Genomic DNA, 22,744 nt, shown 5'->3' on the forward strand with positions numbered 1-22,744 from the left:
GAACCCTCAGCCTGTGGTCGGCAATGGTCCCTGAACAAGCACGTCGTCGATCGCCGCTCTATAAATCTCGAGCTCGGGCAGAGGAGAAAGCGGGCCATTTGGTCGCATCCGATCTCCATCCTCAGGCGAGCTAGATCTCGAGATCCACAGGTATCGCCTCGTGTTTCCTAGTAGCGCATGATTTCGTGTGAGACTCTTTGATTGCGAGAGCTTCCCCCACCCGCCCTCTTGAAATGAGCGGATCAGGAGTATCTGCTTTCTCTGTCTATTGTTCTTCTGTTATATGTGGATGGGAGCATGCGTCGTTGCTTTTTCTAAGCTTCTTCTGTAGAGATTTACTCAGATTTCATCGATATGCTGTGGTTTCGTTTGTTGGTTCGATATTGTGTTTGTTCTGGTGAAGATCGCGGGATCTGGCTGCATCCTTATGCTCCTCGAGTGTTCTTCTGTTTGAAACGTAAGAATCAAGAGAGATTGTGCGCAAAGTTTGGATCTTTCGCCCCGGATCTGGTCCTCGGCCAATTGGTGCCGCTGGTTTTAGATCTAAGAATTCTTTATGTGCTTTGATCGTCTTAGTGGTTCAAAACATCCTCCAGATCTGGTTGATTACTTGGTCAAATTTCAGGCTTGTGATTTTTCAGATCTTTTGGGGGGTATTGTCCATTGATCTGCTATGTTTGCGTTTATCCAGCTCTAAGAAGATGGCCGGCAGCGACACCTTCCTGTTCACCTCCGAATCCGTGAACGAGGGGCACCCCGACAAGCTCTGTGATCAGGTATCTGATGCCGTACTTGACGCCTGCCTGGAACAGGATCCCGACAGCAAGGTCGCCTGCGAGACCTGTACCAAGACCAACATGGTCATGGTCTTCGGGGAGATCACCACCAAGGCCAACGTTGACTACGAGAAGATCGTCCGCGAGACTTGCCGCAACATCGGGTTCGTCTCCGATGAAGTCGGCCTCGACGCAGACCGCTGCAAGGTGCTCGTCAACATCGAGCAGCAGTCTCCCGACATCGCCCAGGGCGTCCATGGCCACTTCACCAAGCGCCCCGAGGAGATCGGTGCCGGCGACCAGGGTCACATGTTTGGGTACGCGACCGACGAGACTCCTGAGCTGATGCCTCTCAGTCACGTCCTCGCCACCAAGCTCGGCGCGCGCCTGACCGAGGTCCGCAAGAACGGCACCTGCCCCTGGGTGCGCCCCGACGGCAAGACCCAGGTGACCGTGGAGTACCGAAATGACCACGGCGCCATGGTCCCCGTCCGCGTCCACACCGTCCTCATCTCCACCCAGCACGATGAGACCGTCAGTAACGACGAGATCGCCGCCGACCTCAAGGAACACGTCATTAAGCCGGTTATCCCTGAGAAGTACATCGACGAGAAGACCATATTCCACCTCAACCCATCCGGCCGCTTCGTCATCGGCGGCCCTCATGGCGACGCTGGGCTCACCGGCCGCAAAATCATCATCGACACCTACGGTGGGTGGGGAGCACACGGCGGTGGTGCCTTCTCTGGGAAGGATCCCACCAAGGTGGACCGCAGTGGTGCTTACATTGTGAGGCAGGCAGCCAAAAGCATCGTGGCCAGTGGGCTCGCCCGCCGCTGCATTGTGCAGGTGTCCTACGCCATTGGCGTCCCTGAGCCACTGTCAGTGTTCGTGGAGACCTATGGCACGGGCAAGATCCCAGACAAGGAGATCCTGAGGATTGTGAAGGAGAACTTCGACTTCAGGCCTGGGATGATCACCATCAACCTGGACCTGAAAAGGGGAGGGAATGGCAGGTTCCTTAAGACTGCGGCTTATGGGCATTTTGGCAGGGATGACCCAGACTTCACCTGGGAGGTTGTCAAGCCCCTCAAGTGGGAGAAACCTGCAGCCTAGGCTTCATCCACCTATCTTAATTGTGATAGAACTACATTATTTCCACCTACTTATCATGTTCTGGTTGATCTTATGAGCTGAGAAGACCAAGTAGAGAACTTTTGAAGCATTAAGTTACCATTTTCTTTCTAGAGTCAAAATTAAGAAGAAAACTATTGCTATTATATTTTGTAAGTTTGAAGGATCAATTCAGAATTTGCTGTTATTGATCCATATTCTATTAATCTGGTTTTATACTGGCTTCATTGACTCCAAGCCGTGCGCTGATGGTAAGAAAGTTCCATGTAGAATAAATATTTTACATTAATGACATTACACATACGTAAGGAAGTCAAAAAGGATAATGTATAATAATGCAGTGGCTTAAGCCTCGATGGAAGAAATAAATAGGGCATTTGGTGTCCTATCCTAAACAAGAATGATTTAATATGCAAAAGTCAAATTGTTTAATAGATTAAACTAACTTGGTATTTTATCTAATCATTTTAAAGATTGGTGATGTAAGATTAATCACCCTAATTTGTGCCAGTAAGTTTGACTTCAGGACACTCAAATGATCAAAATTAAACTCCCACCCTCTTGTGGAGTTGAAGACGTAAATGTCTTAAATATCAGCGACTCGAACAACATTCACATGTGACTCGACGTGGTTTGGGATAAGCACCACCCACCGATCACCAGAGGCAGGCAAGGACACGATGGCCCTTTGGAGCTTGACTTAACCCCAGTGATGTCAAAATATACACCAACTCTAATATACTTTTTAACTAAAACTTAAGAGATTGAACTAGTTAAGAATACGACTTTCTCTTCCATTCAATCTTAAACCAAATTTTGATTGCCAATAAAACTATTCTCTTTCAGTTTCTACCAAAAGGAGTTGTTTTTTATTTTTCAAATCCCTAAGTTGCCCCATCGAAGAAACCCATTTATCTAAAATATCTGAGACAAAAAAAAACGAGAAGAATAGTACCTGAGGACATCAGGGTAAGCTTCGCGATCCATGCAAATTAATCCTTGCAACAGCTCTTCCACACATCTGGCACCAATCCAAAAGAAAGTAAAAAAGCAGGTTAGAGAAATGCAAGTTCTCATTGAAATCGAGGAGCCCACTTAAGGTTGCAAATCTAGAATGGCAATTTCTCCTGAAAGAATATGTATCTTATGGTGTACAAAAGGTTGATCCTACAATCCCAGAGATGCAATAGACAAAAAGTACGAAACAAGGTTCGAAAGCACTCACACCAACAGCTTACATGATCCATGTGACATTTCATTCTCTACAAAATATACACGAGAAGGACGTGGGAGATCCTGCCAAAGGAAGCAAATGACATCTACATCTCAAACTATGATGAATATGGAGGCCGTATGATCACAATGGGAACAATCATAACAAAGACATCATATACAAGGGCAAAAAATTATTACAAAACATCACAAATATGGCACTTTAAGCTCAGGATCTTCTGATGCGTGAACATTCGGAAGCAGACTCTCAACCAGACATCAAAGCTACTGTCAATTTCCAAGAACTTCTAATGATAACAATTTCCTCCCAGCTGGAGGTGCCAATCCAGGTGTATCTCTGATGTTTTTGTTATTTGGGTGCACTATCTACAAATCAGGAAATAAAAAGTCAAATAACATTAGTTAGAATCCCATGTACTGAGCAACTGTGCCCATAAAACTGTTTATGATTGAGAGATGGCCAACAAATTTTTGAAGTTACATGGATCAAGATATTTTGTGAAGATATATTTTATTTGGTGAAATGTCAAAGAATTTACCGAATATTTAGTATGACAATAAATCCTTTTGTGGTTACCTTTTTTTCCTTTTAAAGCTGCTAAATGTTAATTTAAAGTTAGTAGTCAAGTCTTCTAGCAGGTACAGTATTATACCAACCCGCAGTATTAAATGAAAGTTTTATTGTTGCCAAGTATCAGGAATATGATTATAAAATTCCTTTTTCAAAATAAATGAAATAACATACATGAAAAAGTTTTAACTGTTGCAAGAAAAAGTACCTTCACAATGATGATCGCAATTACACCACAGACTAAAAGAAATAGGAAAAACATGATGCACTTATCAGTAGCAACCTGAAAGTAGAGTTTCAGCAATTAGAATAGGTTAACAGGAAAATACATGGAAGACTGGAACAGAAAGAAAAATATAAATCACAAAGACAAAGGGACAACCTGCCTACCAATCTCTTTCACCAACTGAGAAGCCTTCTTGATGGAAAAGTGAATAGTGTCCAGCTCATTAGCAATTCGACCCATTTGTTCTGTCTGAAAAAGTACAGAATTTAACTCCGGTGGAAATTTTAATTATAAAGAAGACAAGGAAAAGAGAGATCTCAACACACTCCAGCTTTTGCATCCAAAGATTCAAGACTATTCAATAGCTTTACCCAAGCTTCGACGGTTTGGGTTCAAGGCTTTAAGCCACATACTGGACCCAAATTCATGAGCCAACCCACATGTTAAAATTCTAAGATAAAACTATCCTTGAACAAATAACAAAAAGATAAGTTGGCAAAAGCAAAGAAGTCCATTTAAGAAAATAATATTCCTGATTCAAAATTTGTAACTGAGTTGGGCTCAGAGACATTTGTCTGGCCCAAATCCATATGATCTATCTACACGTTAACCCTCCAGCATAAGCTATCTTTACAAGAGAAAAAAAATATTAGGAAGAATTATTAAAGTCAATTTTGATCTGCTTGAAACATAAGTGCTTTGAGACTTACTTGGCCCTTAAGGTTTGCAGTAGTTTGAATTCCAACTTCAACAGTTTGCCCAACAACCTATAAGTACAATGTTTTATGTGAAAAAAAGAAAGTAAATGATAACTGAGAAGTTTCACAAGGACCAGTGCTTGACCATTTTTGAGCGCTCAATAGCTTGATCAGTCTCATCCATCTGTTTCCTTCCAGCATCAATTAGTTCTTGGTTAGACATATCTGCAATATAAGACGATATGAAGGAAATAAGCTCGAAAATTATATGGTAACCATGAGTTTCTCAAAGAATAGTCAAGGAAACTGTTAATTCATAGCAAATCATATAAGTGACTACAGAGAACCAATTTGCACTCTCTCCTGAAACAAGGTTGTATGTTTAGAGCAAATCAGACAATGGGTCATGCCCTTGCATAAATATTGTCCATTGGTGTTAGTTAACGTTCACAATGAAATCAATCCTACACGTTCCATCAACGTCTCATAAAATAAGCCACTTGAAAAATTTTGCACAATAGTACATGATCAAATAGCAGCTCTGAGCATAATGGGACCTCGGATTTAAGTTTCATAGCACCTCTATATTGGTTCACTTGCCAAAAGGCATATCACTACAATTAGGATTTTGGGTTGCAACTGGGGTTGGGTCCACCTTAACTTCCCTGATGCAACTGACTCAATGGACCAAATTAGTCTTTTTTGAAAATACTGGAACTTCGGTTTGAATGGGCAGGGACATCTAAAGGTGACACCAACTTTGCTTGGATTAGGTTTGTCAACCTAACCCAAGAGCAATCCAAATTCAACCTATATCCAACTCTGTTTGGCAATATTACATGGGTGTTTGTTTAATACTACTTTTGTATTTATACTTTTGAAATCCTGCATTTTAGTTATCCAGAACCCAAGTAGCTCAACCCCAAATATGTAATAGACGTGACACAAAGTTGGTTTGCTTTAGGATTGGGAAAATACCAACTAAAAATCAAATTGGGACAAAAACTTAGAAAGTGTTGAAGTGTCATGTTTAAGTTGACTGACATCCTGACAGAACCTGCCAGGTATTCACCCCCTATCTACAGTACATAAAACTGTATGATTTTTTCATGCCCCTAACTAGTGTCACCTATAAAAAACTAAACCATTAGGTTACGCAACTTCCTTGTTTGACAATACTTATACTAAAAGTGGATGATCCTTTTTCGTTATTCACTAACAAAAGAAGCAAAAAAGTAAGGTTTGCTGTACCGGACTGTACCGCCCAGTACGGGTGGTACATACCGGTCCGACAGGCCAGCGGTACGTGGACCGCCCGTACCGAGCAGTGTACAGTGCTCGGTACACTTGAGTGTACCGAGCGGTATACCGTATCGTACCGGTACCGAGCCCGGGTCGAAACGCCGGTACGATACGGTATGGAGAACCTTACAAAAAAGTTTTTTTGTATACTTGTGAAAAAACAATCCAAGTTTTTTTTTTTAAATCTATTCGTCTTACAAAAAAGTTAAATCACATTAATTGTGAACTCCACCTAAAAGAATCCAAATTATCCATGTTCTCAATTACACATGCTTCTCACAAGTAAATGCATAGGATCATCAGCATGCAATGATTCCAATTTGGCTTAAATTCCAGGGATAAAAACATGAGTGTTACGTTAGAACTCAAGATAGGATTACTAAGATGCAAGCATGTCCTTGAAAAAATAGCAATGCACGATGGAAAGAACAAGCCCTACTTCTACTAGATGCATCAAAGGCTTCTTCCATCTCCCCATGACTGAATATTCTACTAATTACATAAATATAAACATTTCCCCATGCTTGTGACTATTCTATATTTCTGAATAATCTCAAGCCAATTCCCTTGATCTTGTCGGGTGTTCCTGGCCATCTACTGATCCAAAAATCCCAATTGGAGCTAAACTATTTTATTTACTTTGAAAGCACTAAGAAATTTTTGGACACTAAAAAGCAATATATACATATATGCTAAACTGAAGTACCCTCGTAAAATGATGCTTCAGAGGAAGAGATCACCTGAAGCCATCTTAACATTCTCCTCAGCTACAGCATCACTAGTTTCAGCACCCATATCAAAGAGTTCAACTCTTTTATTACCAAGGTTACTCTGGAACCTGAAAACCATGAATTCAGAAGGCACTCAGATCAACAAAAAGAGACTGAAAGATAATGAGATTTGTTCACCACATGAAAGATATGAGAGATTATCAAGCAAAATTTCATTACATAGTGCACAAAGAAAGAAACCTTATGACAAAAAGATCAACATTACGGAAAGAGGAACAACCAAGGATGCAATAAATAGATTGATTGAGTATGAGATAGGTAGACAAAGATGATGTTGGAACCACACAATAGATGCAATTTATAATTGAACAAGCATTTAGGACCAGAAAATCTGATGTCAGACATCAAGTATTGTAGACAATAACAAATATTCTACACATAGTTTGCAAGACCAATATCAGGATTGGGATTGGTTACGATAAATACAATTTGGGATCAGCATGATCAGTTGGATCAGGATTACCTGAGAAAATAATTTGAAGTTGAAAAATTAAATACAAATTATAAATTAGTACAACAACAACAAAGCCATAAGCTTTAAACTATTTGGGTCGGCAGTAAAAAGACATATTGTTAGTTTAGAGTATTTCTAGTAAAAATTCTAAATTAGTAAAATACAAAATAAAATTTGAGATACATTAAAGTATAATATGTTAAAATATTCTTTTACCTACACTAAAGTATAATATTTTAGAATATTCTTTTACCTTCATATTTCATAGGATATTTAACTTTTAAAAAACAAATAAAATTGAAATATAAACAAATCTGAAAAATAATGGAGGACAAATCACAAAAGATAACTGTGATTTACTTTATAAAAATAAATAATAATCATATCATATATAAATAAATTACTGTAGCAAATAACTATATTGTAAGTTAAATGAAAAAAATCCAAAACTACTTCCCTTACCTTTAGGATAGTGATCGACCCTATTGTGATCACAATACTGCCATCACCATGCAAATGGAATACAAGGTAATGTAAAAATAATTTTAAAAGCTTTACTTGAAGAGAGCAAGCATGAAATTTGGGATTATTTTCAAATTTTATAACATCTCACTTCTTCATAAAAACATCCATTTCTTTAGAGATGTTAGGGCTACTTTAACCCTCTCCTCCTCTTTCCAATATATTTTTTTCCTTTTTGTCTTATATGGTGATGGACAATAAACTTCGTATAAATTATGAGATAACAAATGCAATAATTGCAACAAATAACAAATGCAATGATTGTAACAAATAATGTCTCACACGCTATTTTGCAGTCCGTCATAGTCACAAGATTCTTTTTAATCCTCTCTTGATTCAGCTTCCCTCAACTTCTGCCCCTCCTTTCACTCTTCTTTCTTTCTATTTCTTCTTCCAAGGCTATGAAAAATTGATTAGAATTAACCAATCATGGCTAACTTCGGTTGAGTTGGATTGGTTTTAGTAGATTCCAATAAAATCAGACAAATCAAATTGATCTTGAATGATACCTGATATAAAGTTGGTCTTATATCATATTGGAAATGGCAAATACCATGAACTATGGTATACCATAGCACAAAGGCTTAAAATAGTGGTCAGAAGAGGAATAAACAAAAAGGTTTAATCAAGGAATACTTTAAGTTTTGTTTTTATGTAACATTCTGGATCTATTCAGTTTATCAGATACCATAAACATAATATGCAAGGAATATACCATATCAAATTACAGATAAAGTGAAGGTCTTCTCAAGACCAAAAAAGAATAGTGAAGAGGGATGGCATAACTTCAGATGGCCTTTAACACTCAAAATATGTAATAGAACATAGGCTGGAGCCACTGAATGGTCCTTATACATGCCTGGATGTAGTATATCTTTAGCTTTCAACTTTTTATTTCATTATTTAGATATGACATGAATGCAACGTACTGGACATTAATGTTTAGCTGTTGCTTCACATAGGATATTGATGGCTTTGAGCTTAATGAATGCCTCATAAGGTGGCATATCATACATAAACTTAACTGCTCATAAGGATGACTAGTATATATACTTTGATGTAATTTTAGTAATTGAATTAGTACTGGTTTAATGATATTTTAGCTTGGTGCTCCCGAATGTGTTTCATACACGTGGAAAAGACATTGTTTCCATTAATCAAATATTTTTCCAGGTTTACAAGGCTTTCAACATATGAATGATATGATTTAACATCATTCTGTCTGCATTTATCTGATTTGACATTATTGTTTCCCTATTCCTTTTTGTTCTGACATTTGACTGTTGAATCCTTTGTAGTTGTAACTTGACGTCAAAGCTCAAAAGATGCACCTAAGAATTTTCTGGTTCCTGTGAAGTAATTCACTGATGCAAGTTCTTGGAATATTTAGTAGCATGTTTTTCTCGATGTTTAATATATCATTGAAAAATACATATTTATTTTTTCGACATTTGCTAGTTAACATCTTTTGATCATATTCAACTATTAGTTGAATTTTTTAGCAAAGCTTGAGCTTAATACATTGTATTGCATTGTTAACTTATTTATATCGTGTAATCACACTGCCATAATTACTTAATTTTATTGATGTGATGTATGATTGCAAGTTGAAATTTTAATACTCATCAGTTATTATCCTTAAAAATGTGGCAATTAAAAGACAAAAACAGTAATAAAAGTAGTGATCAAATTTTATTTTATTAAATATCTGATATGAAAGCATAAAAAAAGTCATATGTCATATTTATGCTAAAGTGCAATATAAGAAAAAGCATAATTTGCTTAAGCTTGTATGATATGATGGTTTAATTTAGGATTATTAACAAATAAATGGATGATCTTCGCTATGAAGTTCTGGGAGCTTCAATACATACTAATCTTGTAGTGAAAGATTTTTGGAAAACTGTATGCATTTGTAAGATGCCTAGCAAAATTTTCTTAATATTTTATAATATTTATACATATGGATGATTCTTAGCATTAACATGAAATCATAAACACTAGCATATTCTATGAGATTGATTATATTATGTCTAATTTATTATTGCATGCTTGGTTATATATGATTAGTCATTCAAAATAAACATCATATTGCTCAGTTATCTTAATAAAGGTTCAATATGGGAGGACTATGGCCCTGGTGCCATCAAGGGGATGCACTTAGGCTATAATGAGTATTCTAATAGTGCAAACTCAACATGATCCTACAAGAAAATTTTAATGTGATAACAATAACCTGATTGATTAACTAGGAAGCAAACTAATATCCATGTTGATTAATATATTATATAGAATGAAATATCACTTCAACCTTATCCCTATGATTAGAGCTCCCGTATAGAAATTTAGGAATGGTATAGCTCAGAAAGGTACCCAATGTGATATTTCTCATGAGATGTAACTTTAAACACACACACACACACACACACACACGCACACATATATATATATATATATATATATATATATATGAGAGAATAAATAGCAATCGTGCTAAGGATCTAGACAACCTCGAATCTCTAATAAACAAATAAGCCATTTGTGTATGTTGACTAAAACATAAACCCTTTTGACATAATCTATGATGCAAGTCAATTGAAATCCAAGTCAAAGGAATGTAGTTCAAGCCTTGATTTACTCTATTTTACTCATATGGATTTCTACTTCACTAAATAAGATTATTTTTAAAAGAAAACTCTTTGATTGCATAGTAAATACTGTTATAAATTGTTCAAATTAAAAAGAAAAAAAAATTCTTTTCAAAAGATTTATTTGAAAAGGTGTTTTCTTTTATTTTTTGGTAGTTATTTTTCAAAGGTCATATCTTTTGAGAAAATAATTATAATTTTCAAAGGTTGTGTCTTTTGAGAAAATAGTTAATTTTCAAAGGTTGTGTCTTTTGAGAAAATATCTATAAATAGCTATTTGGGGGTAAATTACATATACAACTCTTTCATGCTCTTCTTCTTTACTCTCTAAGTGATTGAGTTAGACATTCTCTAATTCCTCTCAGAAGATTCTTTATTGTTTGCTCAATAAAGATCTTCTAAAGGCTTGTCATATCCACTAAAACTATTTGCATCAAACCCAGAGCAATCTTATTGAGAAGAGGGTGCAAATATCGTTTTTAGGAAAGTGTTTATACACATTTCAAGCCTAAATATCTTTCCTAAAGTATTCTTGATCTTGTGTTTGTTATTTGTTTCCATAATGTTTTCTATCCTCTTCTTTGTCGTATCTTTTTCCAACAAATACACCAACAGTTTAAGTGTTTATTAATTATAGGTTTTTGAGTACCAAAGTGGATTGTTGGAATAGAGACTCAATTCAGTCATCTGCCACTTACGTTACTTGTATAACAATTAACATTGACGAGAAACAAAATCCACTAACTAAAGAAAAACAAGTGCTGAGTATTTGTGTTTATAGCCCTGTTAATTTTGAAGATGCATGCATACCATTCAGAATGAATATGTAATATTTGCACAGATGCACCCTTGCACTATCTGCTGTGAGTAGACAATAAAAGTTTACCATTAAAGAACAAGAAAGCGTTTAACATTTTGGCATAGAAGATAAATTAAATAGCAATAAATTAAACAATCGAAAAAAATTCTGAGATAGACTAACGTTTAAAAACAATTCAGGAACTAAACAAGGGTATTCTAATTATTCTAGAATACTGTATAAAATAAAAATAAATCAGAATTTTTATATGATAGTCAGCTTGATGATTGTTCACAGCAATTCTACAGAGAGGCATAACCAGAAATACAATTTGTTTTGACTGGTGTTGAAGAAAATACAAAAACTTGATAGATACATCAGCAAATACTCATATTTTGAAGAGCATATGTATGAACAATCAGTAAAAATATAAACATGCTTGTGTCATATTGGCAGTCCAATTTATCTTTTGGAAGGTTTATAGAACCATTATTTCCTTTAGAGCACTGCTATGACAAACAAAAGAGAGTAATTGAATTGGTCCTAAGAAAAGGAGGATAAAAATCACATGAATTGCAATGTCAAAATCTACACCTGGAGCTTGGTAAACCACGTTCGAGGGAAATGCTAGCTTTCACACATAAAGAGTTCACAAATTGGGCAGCACATTCAACATTAGACAACAAGTCACACTACCAAGTTCTAGCTCATAATGGTTGAGAAGGATGTTTGTGAAGTCACAGAAAATAAATTATCAGAAAAACAAGGCTAAAGAAGAAATATTAACAAAAAATAATGTAAAACATACGTCTTCCTCAAAGCCACATATGAGTTGAGCTCCTTAATCTGTGATAATGCAGTGGAAATTAGTTAAAATTAACAAAAGAATCTAAAGAAAAATGCGAGAACAAAGGAACAAATTAACCACCATGGTTTGCTTCTTCTCATTGAGCTGCTTATTAACCTCTGGTGGATTTCGACTCTCCTGATCTTTAAGTTCACGATCAAACTCTTTAATTAACCTGCCAAGGTTAACATTCCAATAATGTAAAATCATTAAAGGTCCCTTCAGGTGACAAAAACTAAACATGTGAAGTAGGTCACCTTTCATTACTATAAAAGCAAGTGGTAAAGCTGTCGACAAGAAAGCTACTTGTATCCACTGATATGAAAACCACAGCTTGTATATCAAAAAAATAAACACCTACCGCTTACATTCCCTCATCTTCCCAGTGAGCTCCTCCAGCTGTTTAGACTGTCTATTAGGGTCTTTAATCTTATCCAATTTCTGGAATCCGTTCCTGCCAAGTGCAGAGAATCCGCAGGAAAAGTAATTGTCAGTATTAATCAATTCTCAACAGGGACTTCCCAGGCTCTGCCTTTGGTACTGAATGGTCAGTAAACCAATTACAGCAAGGAATTCATCAAGTTTCTACTTTCTTGTACTGAAGCAAGCATTAAACTTAAAAACCAGTTCCAAAATATGAACAAATGGAATGAGGATTGATAATTCGAAGCAGCATTTAACAAAAATTCAATGGAAATGAAGGAAAATAAGAGTATCCTTAAGTACAGAAAAATACAATAACAATGAAACAGGTCATCCCACAAACCTTGAGTATGAGAAAAAAATACTGATCAACATGATCAGAATTTACTAGATCGGTTATATAATTTTTGTGAAGGGGCACGATCCAGTGATGACATTTCTAACCATGCATAGTAAAAGTAAGTTGTACCATGTAGCTTCAAGGAAAAAAATAACTTAAGATTAAAGGAGCCGAAGAAGAAAATGTGAACTCTAATCATAAATAAACAAATTTATAGATCTTTGAGAGGAAAACAGTTTCTTACTGCCATTTCAAGAAGAAAACTCAAATATAAATTTTGTCATGATGATGTAAACACCTAGAAAACTAATGTTGATCCTTCCTGAGAAATATTGAAATTAGTAGACTCTGGTCCTAAAATTCCATGCAACATGCATGTCATTAGCAATACCAAAATATAACTATTTAAGATCATTTTTCACTCTGCAACATAACATATCCTCAGTACAAAATCAGTTTTAAATTTACTGTATTACAGGCAAAAAAGTTCCTCCCGTCCGCATGAAGACACGTTATCACCTTAATAGGAAATAAAAACACAAGATAGATGAAGTTGATTCTTTCCCCTTGTTTTCTATTGCCTTTAGCTTAAACTCTTATAAATGTTGTTCCAAGTGTAAGCTACATTACACATCATTGATTAACTGAAACTTTTAAAGTTACACATGGTATTCATCTATTTGGTATTTTGACCAATTCCAGCACCATTTTGCTTTTCTCCATTTGTTCAATACCAACTAAGCTATACCAAAAGGTGTTCACCTTCAAGAAATTCAGTATAATAAATACTGAACTGTTGTCATTTCTGTGAATTGTAAATTTTAAATGACTGAAAACTTGTTTCCTCTACCAATTTCTACAAACCCAAAATTTTTTCCTTCCCGCCAACTGAAATTAGGTTATCAATCTGTTAGAAAACCAAAAAGCACTTGCCTTTTTTATATACCCACTAGTTCTTGCCATGTATTTAGAAAATTTATAGTGCCAAAACCACCACTGCAGCTATAGTTTCTTCCTTGCAGAGCTAGTGTCGTTATCTAGTGCCAAGTTTTTTTTTCATATAATTGGATCCTTAACATCTAGTTTCCCATAGTATTATGCAGATCTGCCCTGTGATACAAACATGAATGCTCCCGGTAACCATTTTCACTACTTAGCATGTGTTTATGATAAAAGTTCCGTATAAACAAAACCAGTGTGTTCAAGGTGATTTTCAAGTCCCCTTGTTCCTCTTTTTGCTTTTATCAAATAACACGAATTCAACATGGTCAAAGTCAAAACATATAGCCAGCATGATCCAGTAAAGATAAAATTAATTCTTCGAATCACATTACATTTCAACCGCCATAAGATCTAAAAGAACAAAGATCCATCCGAATTCTGCTGAATGCTGATCTGACAATCCAATATCCCATTTACATTTGACAAAAACACATTACATACACTTCTCAAAAGAAAAGGACGAATCTACACCAATTAATGAAGCATGTGAACGGATTCGGAGAAACAGAGCTATCAAATCAACGACTAAAAGTGGAACAGGCGAATGATCTTACTGAAGAGCTCGGAAGATGTCTTGGATCTTGCTATCGATCTCCTCAAGCTCCGGGTTAATCGGCAGATCGCTCGCCATTCCTCTCGCAAGAAATAAAAAACCCCAGTAGCACAAAATGCCCCTGGATACCAACGCCTGGAACCACTCTAAATCACTAAGCTTCCTCGGATCAAACCAACCTCTCCGCCTCCTCTATCACGAGCAGAAAGATCACCACAAAAGATTCGAATTCTAAAAGACCAGATCGAAATCCCTCTCCCAGCAGAGAGAGAAGCGGAGGGAGGAAGAAACTTCTCTCGAAGACTCGCTTCCTCGGAAGCCCAAATCAAATCAAATCAAATCAAATCAAACCCGTCAAGTCGTGGCATCGCATAGTTCTTCAAACAAAGACTCATCTCTAGTGTTCCGTTTCAATTTCAACGACGCCGACGACGTCAGATAATAAGCGCGACTCAGTGACCAATACCCGCATCTGTGGGTCGTCTGATGGAGATCATACGGTGAAATTTGCTGCATGAAGCTAATAATTGTGCGGCATCGTTGGGTACAGGATGGGGGAACGTCGGGTCGGGTGAGATGCCTTGTTGATGGGACCCACCGGACCAACGATACGTGGCTCGGTGGGGTCGGCGTGTGAGAGGGACTTGCCGCCCACCGCCTCTATCATCGCACTGTTCTCTCTTGCCTCGGTGGAATTATATATATTCTTTAAAATACATGTATATTAATTCAAATATTAAGATTCTCAGAGCACACTTGTATCAACATCAATTCAGAAATTTTCGATTAATCATACTGATCATTTCTAGTGATGCCAATCAAATTCATTAATTGTTCCAATCCTGATGAAAGAGTATAGAAATACTAGTTTATGGTGGGGTGATGTAACCAACCCATTTGCATGAGCTTGAGGTTCCAATTGTCATTCTATAATTTGTTTGCTAGTAAGATATTAGTAAGGAGTGTTTCCAACCCATATTTATTTTTAGGTGGAGGTTGGAATCCTTACCCAATAATTTTTTATACTAAAAAAAATTATCCAAATACAACAAAACAGAAAGTAACAATAATATCAAAATTATATTATTGTTATGCCCTCACCTCCCGCGAGCATGATCTGCTGTGAGGGCTAAAGCATGAAATGCACATGCGTGAGGGTGGTGGTGCGGGCTGCGACGAGGATCGCAGGCAGCGGCGAGGACCATGGTGGGTGGCATGAGCGCGGGCAACGGTGATGACCGCGGTGAGTGGCGCGAGTGCAGACCAGCGATAACGGCCATGGTGAACGGCATCGGTCAACATATTGGAGCCCTAATTTTGACTCCGATTTGAGTCGATTTTTCATAAATTCTCCTCCATAACGAAAATTTGGTGTCTTATTCAGCTCAGAAACTTTATTTCTCTTCTACCAAAATTATCTCATAGAGCATTAAACCAAAACTCGATACAGGTTGACCAAATTCAAGCAAATTTAGCTCGAAGATGCGTCTTCGTCAGCATATCTATCTGATATTAATATGTTTGGTTCTATTATGATACATCTGATCGGAAAAATCATGCTCAACCAAATTGCTTTCTTCATGGCTTCAATTAGTATCATGAATTCCACCTCGGTGATTGAAAGTGCAATAGTAGATTAGAACTTGAGTTTCCAACTCACTGTCGTACTGCCTATAACCAAGATATAGGCGATAATATATTTTCTTTCATAATCAAAATTTAGAAAACTTACAAAATATCTTTTGTATCTATTTGGCTTCAGTTGTCAACCATGAATTAAGAAAAACATAAAAACAAATATTTCAAACACTATTGTCAGAAGATAATCATCACTTTGAAAGTTTGTACATTGTTTAATACAATATTTTAATATTGGTGTAACTACAACATAGGAAATATTTCCATTCTCCAATTAATGTCTCCTTGTCCATCTGTGGCTTAATTTGAGACAGGATTGTAATGTGCAGCTTTTTTTTTTTTTTTCATATGACACATATAACTGATGAAAAATCTGTGTTCCATCATTTTATTGCACTATCACTCTGTGTCTGCAAGATCTCATCCAAAGCACCCGACCTGTTTGATGAAGCTCGATGACCCTAAACCTGACTTTTAATTGTTATATATGTGCAGTATGTACACAAACAATTATACATTTTGCTACCAATTGTCCGGTGAAGTGGTCTATGGAAGAAATGGGTTGTAAGAGGGACACATCTTCTCTTGCCTTTTATATGCCCTGAGAAAATCAAGGAAAGAACAAACAGTTGAGAGACAGAAGTCCAGGTGTAGAACCACGGCAGCTGAAAGTTCACCTACCTCGCTGCATTTAAGCCGGCAAAGGATACAGTTCCTGCAATCAGGAGGAGAAAAGGGATGGTTATCAGAGCTCGATTGCCCTTTCCATACCCCATGGGAACGCCAGTCCTCACAACTCGCACAGTCGTAGCTGGTTAAACATGAACATTCCATAAATCAATGCAACTTAATGCAATATATGAAACTGACAAAAGCTAAATTTTACCTCCATATGGACTCCTTGATCTTGCGCCTGTCATAACCATGAACAGTAGAAAGATTTGATCACATAAGTTCGATATAGATGATAATTCAACTTATCATGTGTTGCACATAAAATTTAGTCAGAGAACCATTGCTAGGGTATATTTCTAACCTGATAAATAATGCCAAAACAGATCAATGATGAAATGAGATGCTTATATGGTTATACCTACAGACAAGACTAGAGATCCTCCAAAGAGGTTCATTTCATGACATACAGAAAAGAGCACCTTAACATCCATATCTTGCTTTTACTGAAACTACCTGACATTCTTGACATTTATCTGCCTCTTTTGCTGGCACACATCACATGATGAAATCAGTGTATCAAAACCAGTGGCATGATAACCATAAAACAATAATTTGTTTTCATTAATTATTAACATAATTTATTTCTTTTCTAAACAAAATTCTCATGTCTTTTTTCAAGATAGCATAATACAAGAACATCTATTATAATAAAGAATCAAATACATAAACACTGATTATGCAAAAGCTTTTCCTGTGCACTCCAGATTTTGAATATATATTTCCATATATCGCCTAGCGTGGTATAGATCCAATGTAAACAGTTCTATGAAATAAAGGAGAACAATTATAGCTGCTGAACGGAAATTGAAACAGAAGTGAAGAGATTAAGAACTTTGGTTAGAACTTAGAACTATACAAATTTGTTTTATCTTCCTACCTAGGGAACTGCCTTTGGATGAATCGGATCTATGGTAGACATGGAGAAAGAACCAAAAACATGGGCGCTAGGAACTCGATGACCTTGCACGGCTGTTTTTATTTCTTGTCTGTAGCTAAAGAACCAAAAACAAAAGAAGCAAATATCTAGCCAGCACAAGGATGATTTGCAGTAACGCGGGTAGAATTTAATGGAAAAGAGAACTGAAGCTTGAGGAATCCCACAAGTTTCCTCTTTTTCTCTCTCAAGCGAGTGGGACCCCCATATAATTATAGCTCTGAAAAGTAAAGGAGAGGGGATTCTCCACCCATCCAACTCATGGACTTAAACGCTCAACCTCCCTACCTCCTGCTGCATCTTTTTGTCAAACAAAACTATGTCTTGGGCCACTGCTAGTGAATTTGAAGATAAAGTCAACATGATGAAATATAGAAATTGATGATGAGTGTAGTAAGCCTAAAATTGACACTATAAGGAATAACATACTTTACATATTTGGATCTGTAAAATCAGTTAATAAGCAGTGAACTTTTGTTATAAATAAACTGTAACCAAACTTCTACAGGCCTAAGCTGGTAACAGATCAATTAGTTCTAATCATATGTCACCTAATTAACTGACTTTTAATCCTACCATATTATGAGCTATAATTGCTGCCTGCAGCCCAACCGTGCTTTAACAACTCTTTGGTAAGCAACATATTTTCTTCATATGTTCTCCAGACGTGTGCAGTTCTCAAGAGGGAAGTCATAGTTCTCTTCCGATGGGACCCCTATTGATAATCTATCGTTGCAGGCAGTATGCTGATTGTTTATATTTGCATATCAAATATCTTCTATGTTACGCTGTCACTCATCCAGAATCAGGAATCAGGGCATGAGTGAATAATGCTTTCGTCTACATGCTGTATAAAGCAATTTCGGCCTTCAAATTTACTCTTTTTTTCTACTAATTCTGCTCAGCATCAGTTGTGACCGAGCAAAAGGTACCAGCCATCAGCAATTTCTTGTTTACTGATGTAAACTTCTATAATGCTAACAGAAACAAACATTTGCTCGCTAACCCTCAAACAAACAGCTGCTATAAACCTCTAAAAAACTGTTGAAACAGGCCTGGAAACCAAGCCAACCAAGCCATACAACATAAAAATGGATGCTTAAAAAGCTATATCTTCAATAAAGCAAAAACCTTATAGTTGTTTATTGTCCTCTTTCATCGAACTTTGGTCATATTGTGATAATACATTCAAATAAGTGTCACTAAAATTTGCGTAACCAAGTCACAATTTTAAAATGGAAGCTTAGAAAGTTGTAACTGCAAAGAAAAATCCATTAGTTGTTTATTATCCATTGTAATCGACCTTTTGCCATAATATGATTGAACAACAGTTGATATCCAATAGATATCACTAAACTTTATGCAACTAGGGGAGTTTGTAAATTATAACGCATAAAATTATAATTAAACAAAAAAATTACCTGACCCCAGAGATGAATAAGCTTCTGCAATCTACAGGAGAGGATTAAAATGATAAGTTGCAGAAATAACAAACAACCTATATAGGTAAAGAATAAAGCTGAACAACACATGTTTGAAAGAAATATATCAATCAAACTTCATGATATCTAATGACACTGATTCCTAGAATAAAAATATTCTATGCATGTTAATACCTTCTTGTTTTCTTAAAACTTCTCTAGAATTTCAAAATACAAAGCACCAACATCAAGAATAGCTTTACTAATGGACCTAAGATTAAAAAAAAACATGAAGACAATAAAAGAAAAGAACCTTATTGGCATGAAGAAGAAAACAAGCACTAGAAGTAAGTACCAGCTTAAAGTTTGATTCAGCTTGGGATTTTTCATGTGCTGGAAATAGGTCAGGATGAGACTCAAATGCTTTCCTTCTATATGCTGCCTTAATCTGCAACCACATGTGACTTATGGAGTTCCATATATGACACAAACTAATCCAGAAAATCACTTTCTCAACATAAATTTGTTATTCTTCATGGATATATAAATGATCATGTTCAGACAGCACTAGGGAACTAAAGAAGAAAATACAAAACAATTAACAATGCAGAATATAAAACGTAAAGCAGTTTCAAACTTTCACTTGCACAAATTCATTGATTCTGCTTGCACAAAAAAAAAGGTGACATGATACTAATTGATTGCATAGAGTGTGACAATAAATGAAGATAAGAAACAATGTGGGATTGGTTATATGCTGTCATAACATATGACCAGATCATTCTGACTGTTGCTACAGAAAGTTCCAACATTACAATGCATCCTAGCATGAATCATGAACATGTTAAAAGAGTTTGTTTATTTAACTCACAACCTTTGAGACTTATAAAACAATAATGGGAGGTAGCATTTTGAAAAAGCTCACCACCTGTGAGATATTCTGTCTAGAAAACCTAGATGCTTATAGAACACAATTATCAGAATCAACTCCAATAATCTTGCATTGTACCAGAATGCCTCATCAAAAACAATAAAGTTACAGAAGGGTTATAAAAGAAACCATCAAACTGAAATCACATGACACACGACTACAACATATTTTATGGGATACAGTATTTGTATCTGTGATTTGGTGAGGGTTCATTGTCATGATGTTCCCTGGGTGATACTCTAAAAGTTTAAGGGCTCATGCTAGTGTTGCATAAACCACAGTGAACATGTTATGCAATAATGATGAGATGAATTTATAGGGCTCGAACAGTGGTTAGCAATACCGACTGGTTATTGCTGCCTTAATGTATGAATGCAACTGTATAAAAGCATGATCAGGACCTCAGTAAGAGATATTGATGCCTACCACCATATGAATTTAGTAAAATGTTGGAGCAAGTCCATTTTCAAGATGCTAGATAGAGGAATCAATGCCTGACAGTATTTAAATAGTTTATAGGATTTTCAGAATGACCGATTATGTGACTGAAGTTCATTAACTTTGTAGTACTCATTATGTAAACATTTTTTATGTAACAATAACCATTAAATTTAGCTTATATACAAAGCTTTCAATTAAATGGCTATCCCTATAGTTCGTATAGAAGGATCCCAATTGCCAATTGTTTAGAAAGTATTATGCAACATAAACCAGAAAATAAAAAAAATCAAATATCCATAGTTCTAAAATTTTGTACCCATCGGGAAAGGCAAGAGATAACAAGATCGGGATTAAGTGAGATTGGTTGATCAAACTGATGGGACCAAAATTGTCTGAGAATTAATTTAAAATAAATAAAGGATTTTTTAAGAAATTAAAACATTTTATGCCAGAGTATTCTTTTATCTTCATATTTCATAAGATATTTTTTTCTAAGTGCATGGAAAACTTGAACATAAAAGACAAAAAAAAAGTAAAATAACAATAAAAGTAATATAAAGTAATTTATTAAAAAATAACTTTAATAAAGTATAAATATTAATCATATCATACAATGATTTACTATAGTACATAGCTATTATATATCATTATAAAGCATAATTTAAACTTATCAACCTGTAGCTTTAAAGATAATGACAAACATGACTTTTAGCATAGATTCTTCACTAATAGCTATGCATGTATATGTTAATGCAACAACAGATAAAGATAAAAGAATTGAGACTATTTTAATATCCTTTGACATCTGCATTCTTTATGATAGCACCCTCCATTTCCAGGAGGTCAAGGACCACTCTTTATTGTTCACTTTTTTCTCTCTTTATATTATATTATTTTTTATTTTACATGATAATGAATAGAGGATATAAACAGAAAATATATATGTGACACCCAAAAGTAAAACAGTGGCTCCATCACTATTGTTTCATACTCAATAGTCGATTCTTCATCATTTATCTTGGTTTCTCTTCTTCTCCTCCTCCTACTCCTCTCGTTAACTTTTTCTATTGATGCTGTGAAATCAACTAAAATTGGCCAGAATCAGTCAATAACATGAATTATGTTAAGGACTCTGTAGCCTATACAAAGGCCAACGCTAGAATATTTGAAACTATCATATTGTATCTAGGACCAAAAGTCACCCATTTCAACTAGAATCTGTACGTAAATGTTAATAACAGGGGTTAACCTTTCAACAACCATTTCAATTTCCAGATATGTTACAGTTTTGTCAGTGTATGGACTGCATAGCATTGCCTACAATGGCTATTCCTTTTCTTAATGCTAATAGATTCCTGTTGCCAATGGCTTGCCAAGCATGATACATCATAAACTAGAGAAGAATGTATCTTGTAATATCTAATATTATATACCAAGGTCAGTGCTAGAATTGTCAAATATCACTTCAATGCATCTAAAATTACCTATCAAGATTAGCGACCCTATGATGATTAAGCACGCAAGTGCAAGTGACGGTTTTACCGTTCAACGGGGATCATGACTACTACTGCTGCCCCCAACTCGACATTTTTGAGAGCTCACTGATAAAACCACAAGATCCATATGGGATAACCAAATACTATGAACCCTGTATTGCTCGAGATTTTACGACTTCAGAAAGGGTGTTTTCTCAAAAGAAAAGAAAAAGGAGGACGACTGTTACGTCTGATCTTTTGTTTCCCAAAGAAGTATGTCCCCTTCATCGGAGCTTAACAATCAGCAAAGATCCGTAGGGCAATTCCCTCTCCAGATTCCATTTAACTTTCGGCCTAGGTTACAACGGCATTTACATCTGATCTGAGTACTAAAGACGGAAAGAATCGTATTCTAGAACCGATCAAGAACATCAGAAAGCAAACCCTGAAGGAAACGCCGACGAAGACACTTGATCATCCGAGAGGGGCGAGAGAGGGAGACAAGAAGCGAATCAGATTTACCTCAGAGCGGGTGGGGCACGAGTCTGGCGAGAACCCCAGAATCTTTCTCGCCTCGTCGCTCCGCATCCTCTCCCTCTCTCTCTCTCTCTCTCTCTCTCTTCTCTCTCTCGGCCAGGTCCTTCCAAAACCGTTAAGCCATCCTCCACTCTTCATCTCTACCGTCCATCGCTTTTGATCAAGATCAAAAATAATTTTATGATCGTGCCAGGGACTGGGGTTCCTCGGAGTGATCTGCTTTGCGGGACGACTTAACTGACGACAGAAGGTACGCCACGTCATCTGGTCGTCCGTCACGAGGCGGCATTTCGTCCAGTCGTCAGTCAACTCG

General features: G+C 36.3%; 3 protein-coding genes across 5 annotated transcripts; 1 reads left to right on the forward strand and 2 right to left on the reverse strand.

The window, feature by feature from the left end:
* On the forward strand, window positions 1–2,128 carry LOC135638737 (S-adenosylmethionine synthase-like). The gene is made up of 2 exons (XM_065152065.1): window positions 1–150; window positions 692–2,128. The coding sequence occupies exon 2, from the start codon at window positions 702–704 to the stop codon at window positions 1,890–1,892; it is 1,191 nt and encodes a 396-aa protein (XP_065008137.1). The 5' UTR covers window positions 1–150; window positions 692–701; the 3' UTR covers window positions 1,893–2,128.
* A 980-nt stretch (window positions 2,129–3,108) lies between these two features.
* LOC103985628 (novel plant SNARE 13) lies at window positions 3,109–14,736 on the reverse strand. 2 transcript variants are annotated; one of them, XM_009403384.3, is made up of 10 exons: window positions 14,321–14,735; window positions 12,363–12,455; window positions 12,083–12,176; window positions 11,963–12,000; window positions 6,681–6,778; window positions 4,784–4,863; window positions 4,651–4,707; window positions 4,097–4,189; window positions 3,923–3,997; window positions 3,109–3,509 (listed from the first exon to the last, which is right to left on the reverse strand). In XM_009403384.3, the coding sequence occupies exons 1-10, from the start codon at window positions 14,395–14,397 to the stop codon at window positions 3,414–3,416; spliced, it is 801 nt and encodes a 266-aa protein (XP_009401659.2). In that variant the 5' UTR covers window positions 14,398–14,735; the 3' UTR covers window positions 3,109–3,413. The 2 variants fall into 2 exon arrangements, 1 of the variants encoding a protein (XP_009401659.2); XR_671741.3 differs by having other exon boundaries at window positions 3,436–3,509; window positions 4,105–4,189; window positions 14,321–14,736.
* Window positions 14,737–16,131: 1,395 nt separating this feature from the next.
* Window positions 16,132–22,575, reverse strand: LOC135638514 (uncharacterized). 2 transcript variants are annotated; one of them, XM_065151648.1, is made up of 7 exons: window positions 22,417–22,575; window positions 19,403–19,495; window positions 19,048–19,078; window positions 16,844–16,870; window positions 16,639–16,768; window positions 16,474–16,558; window positions 16,132–16,395 (listed from the first exon to the last, which is right to left on the reverse strand). In XM_065151648.1, the coding sequence occupies exons 1-6, from the start codon at window positions 22,567–22,569 to the stop codon at window positions 16,504–16,506; spliced, it is 489 nt and encodes a 162-aa protein (XP_065007720.1). In that variant the 5' UTR covers window positions 22,570–22,575; the 3' UTR covers window positions 16,132–16,395; window positions 16,474–16,503. The 2 variants fall into 2 exon arrangements, with proteins under 2 accessions (XP_065007720.1, XP_065007719.1); XM_065151647.1 differs by having other exon boundaries at window positions 16,132–16,558.
* Window positions 22,576–22,744: the final 169 nt, after the last annotated feature.

Source organism: Musa acuminata, chromosome BXJ3-5, assembly GCF_036884655.1.
Source record: "Musa acuminata AAA Group cultivar baxijiao chromosome BXJ3-5, Cavendish_Baxijiao_AAA, whole genome shotgun sequence".
Classification (NCBI taxonomy): domain Eukaryota; kingdom Viridiplantae; phylum Streptophyta; class Magnoliopsida; order Zingiberales; family Musaceae; genus Musa; species Musa acuminata.

What these genes read in the sequence shown, in the direction of transcription:
- LOC103985628 (XM_009403384.3), bottom strand. Translation starts at nt 14,397, where the DNA reads ATGGCGAGCGATCTGCCGATTAACCCGGAGCTTGAGGAGATCGATAGC. An exon ending in CTATTGAGCGCTCAAAAATG is followed by an intron (nt 4,708 to 4,783) that starts GTCAAGCACTGG and finishes TTGTACTTATAG; the next exon opens with GTTGTTGGGCAAACTGTTGA. An exon ending in CTGCAAACCTTAAGGGCCAA is followed by an intron (nt 4,190 to 4,650) that starts GTAAGTCTCAAA and finishes GTACTTTTTCAG; the next exon opens with ACAGAACAAATGGGTCGAAT.
- LOC135638737 (XM_065152065.1), top strand. Translation starts at nt 702, where the DNA reads ATGGCCGGCAGCGACACCTTCCTGTTCACCTCCGAATCCGTGAACGAG.
- LOC135638514 (XM_065151648.1), bottom strand. Translation starts at nt 22,569, where the DNA reads ATGAAGAGTGGAGGATGGCTTAACGGTTTTGGAAGGACCTGGCCGAGA. An exon ending in CGTGCCCCACCCGCTCTGAG is followed by an intron (nt 19,496 to 22,416) that starts GTAAATCTGATT and finishes ATGTGGTTGCAG; the next exon opens with ATTAAGGCAGCATATAGAAG. An exon ending in TTATTCATCTCTGGGGTCAG is followed by an intron (nt 16,871 to 19,047) that starts GTAATTTTTTTG and finishes TGGTTATGACAG; the next exon opens with GCGCAAGATCAAGGAGTCCA.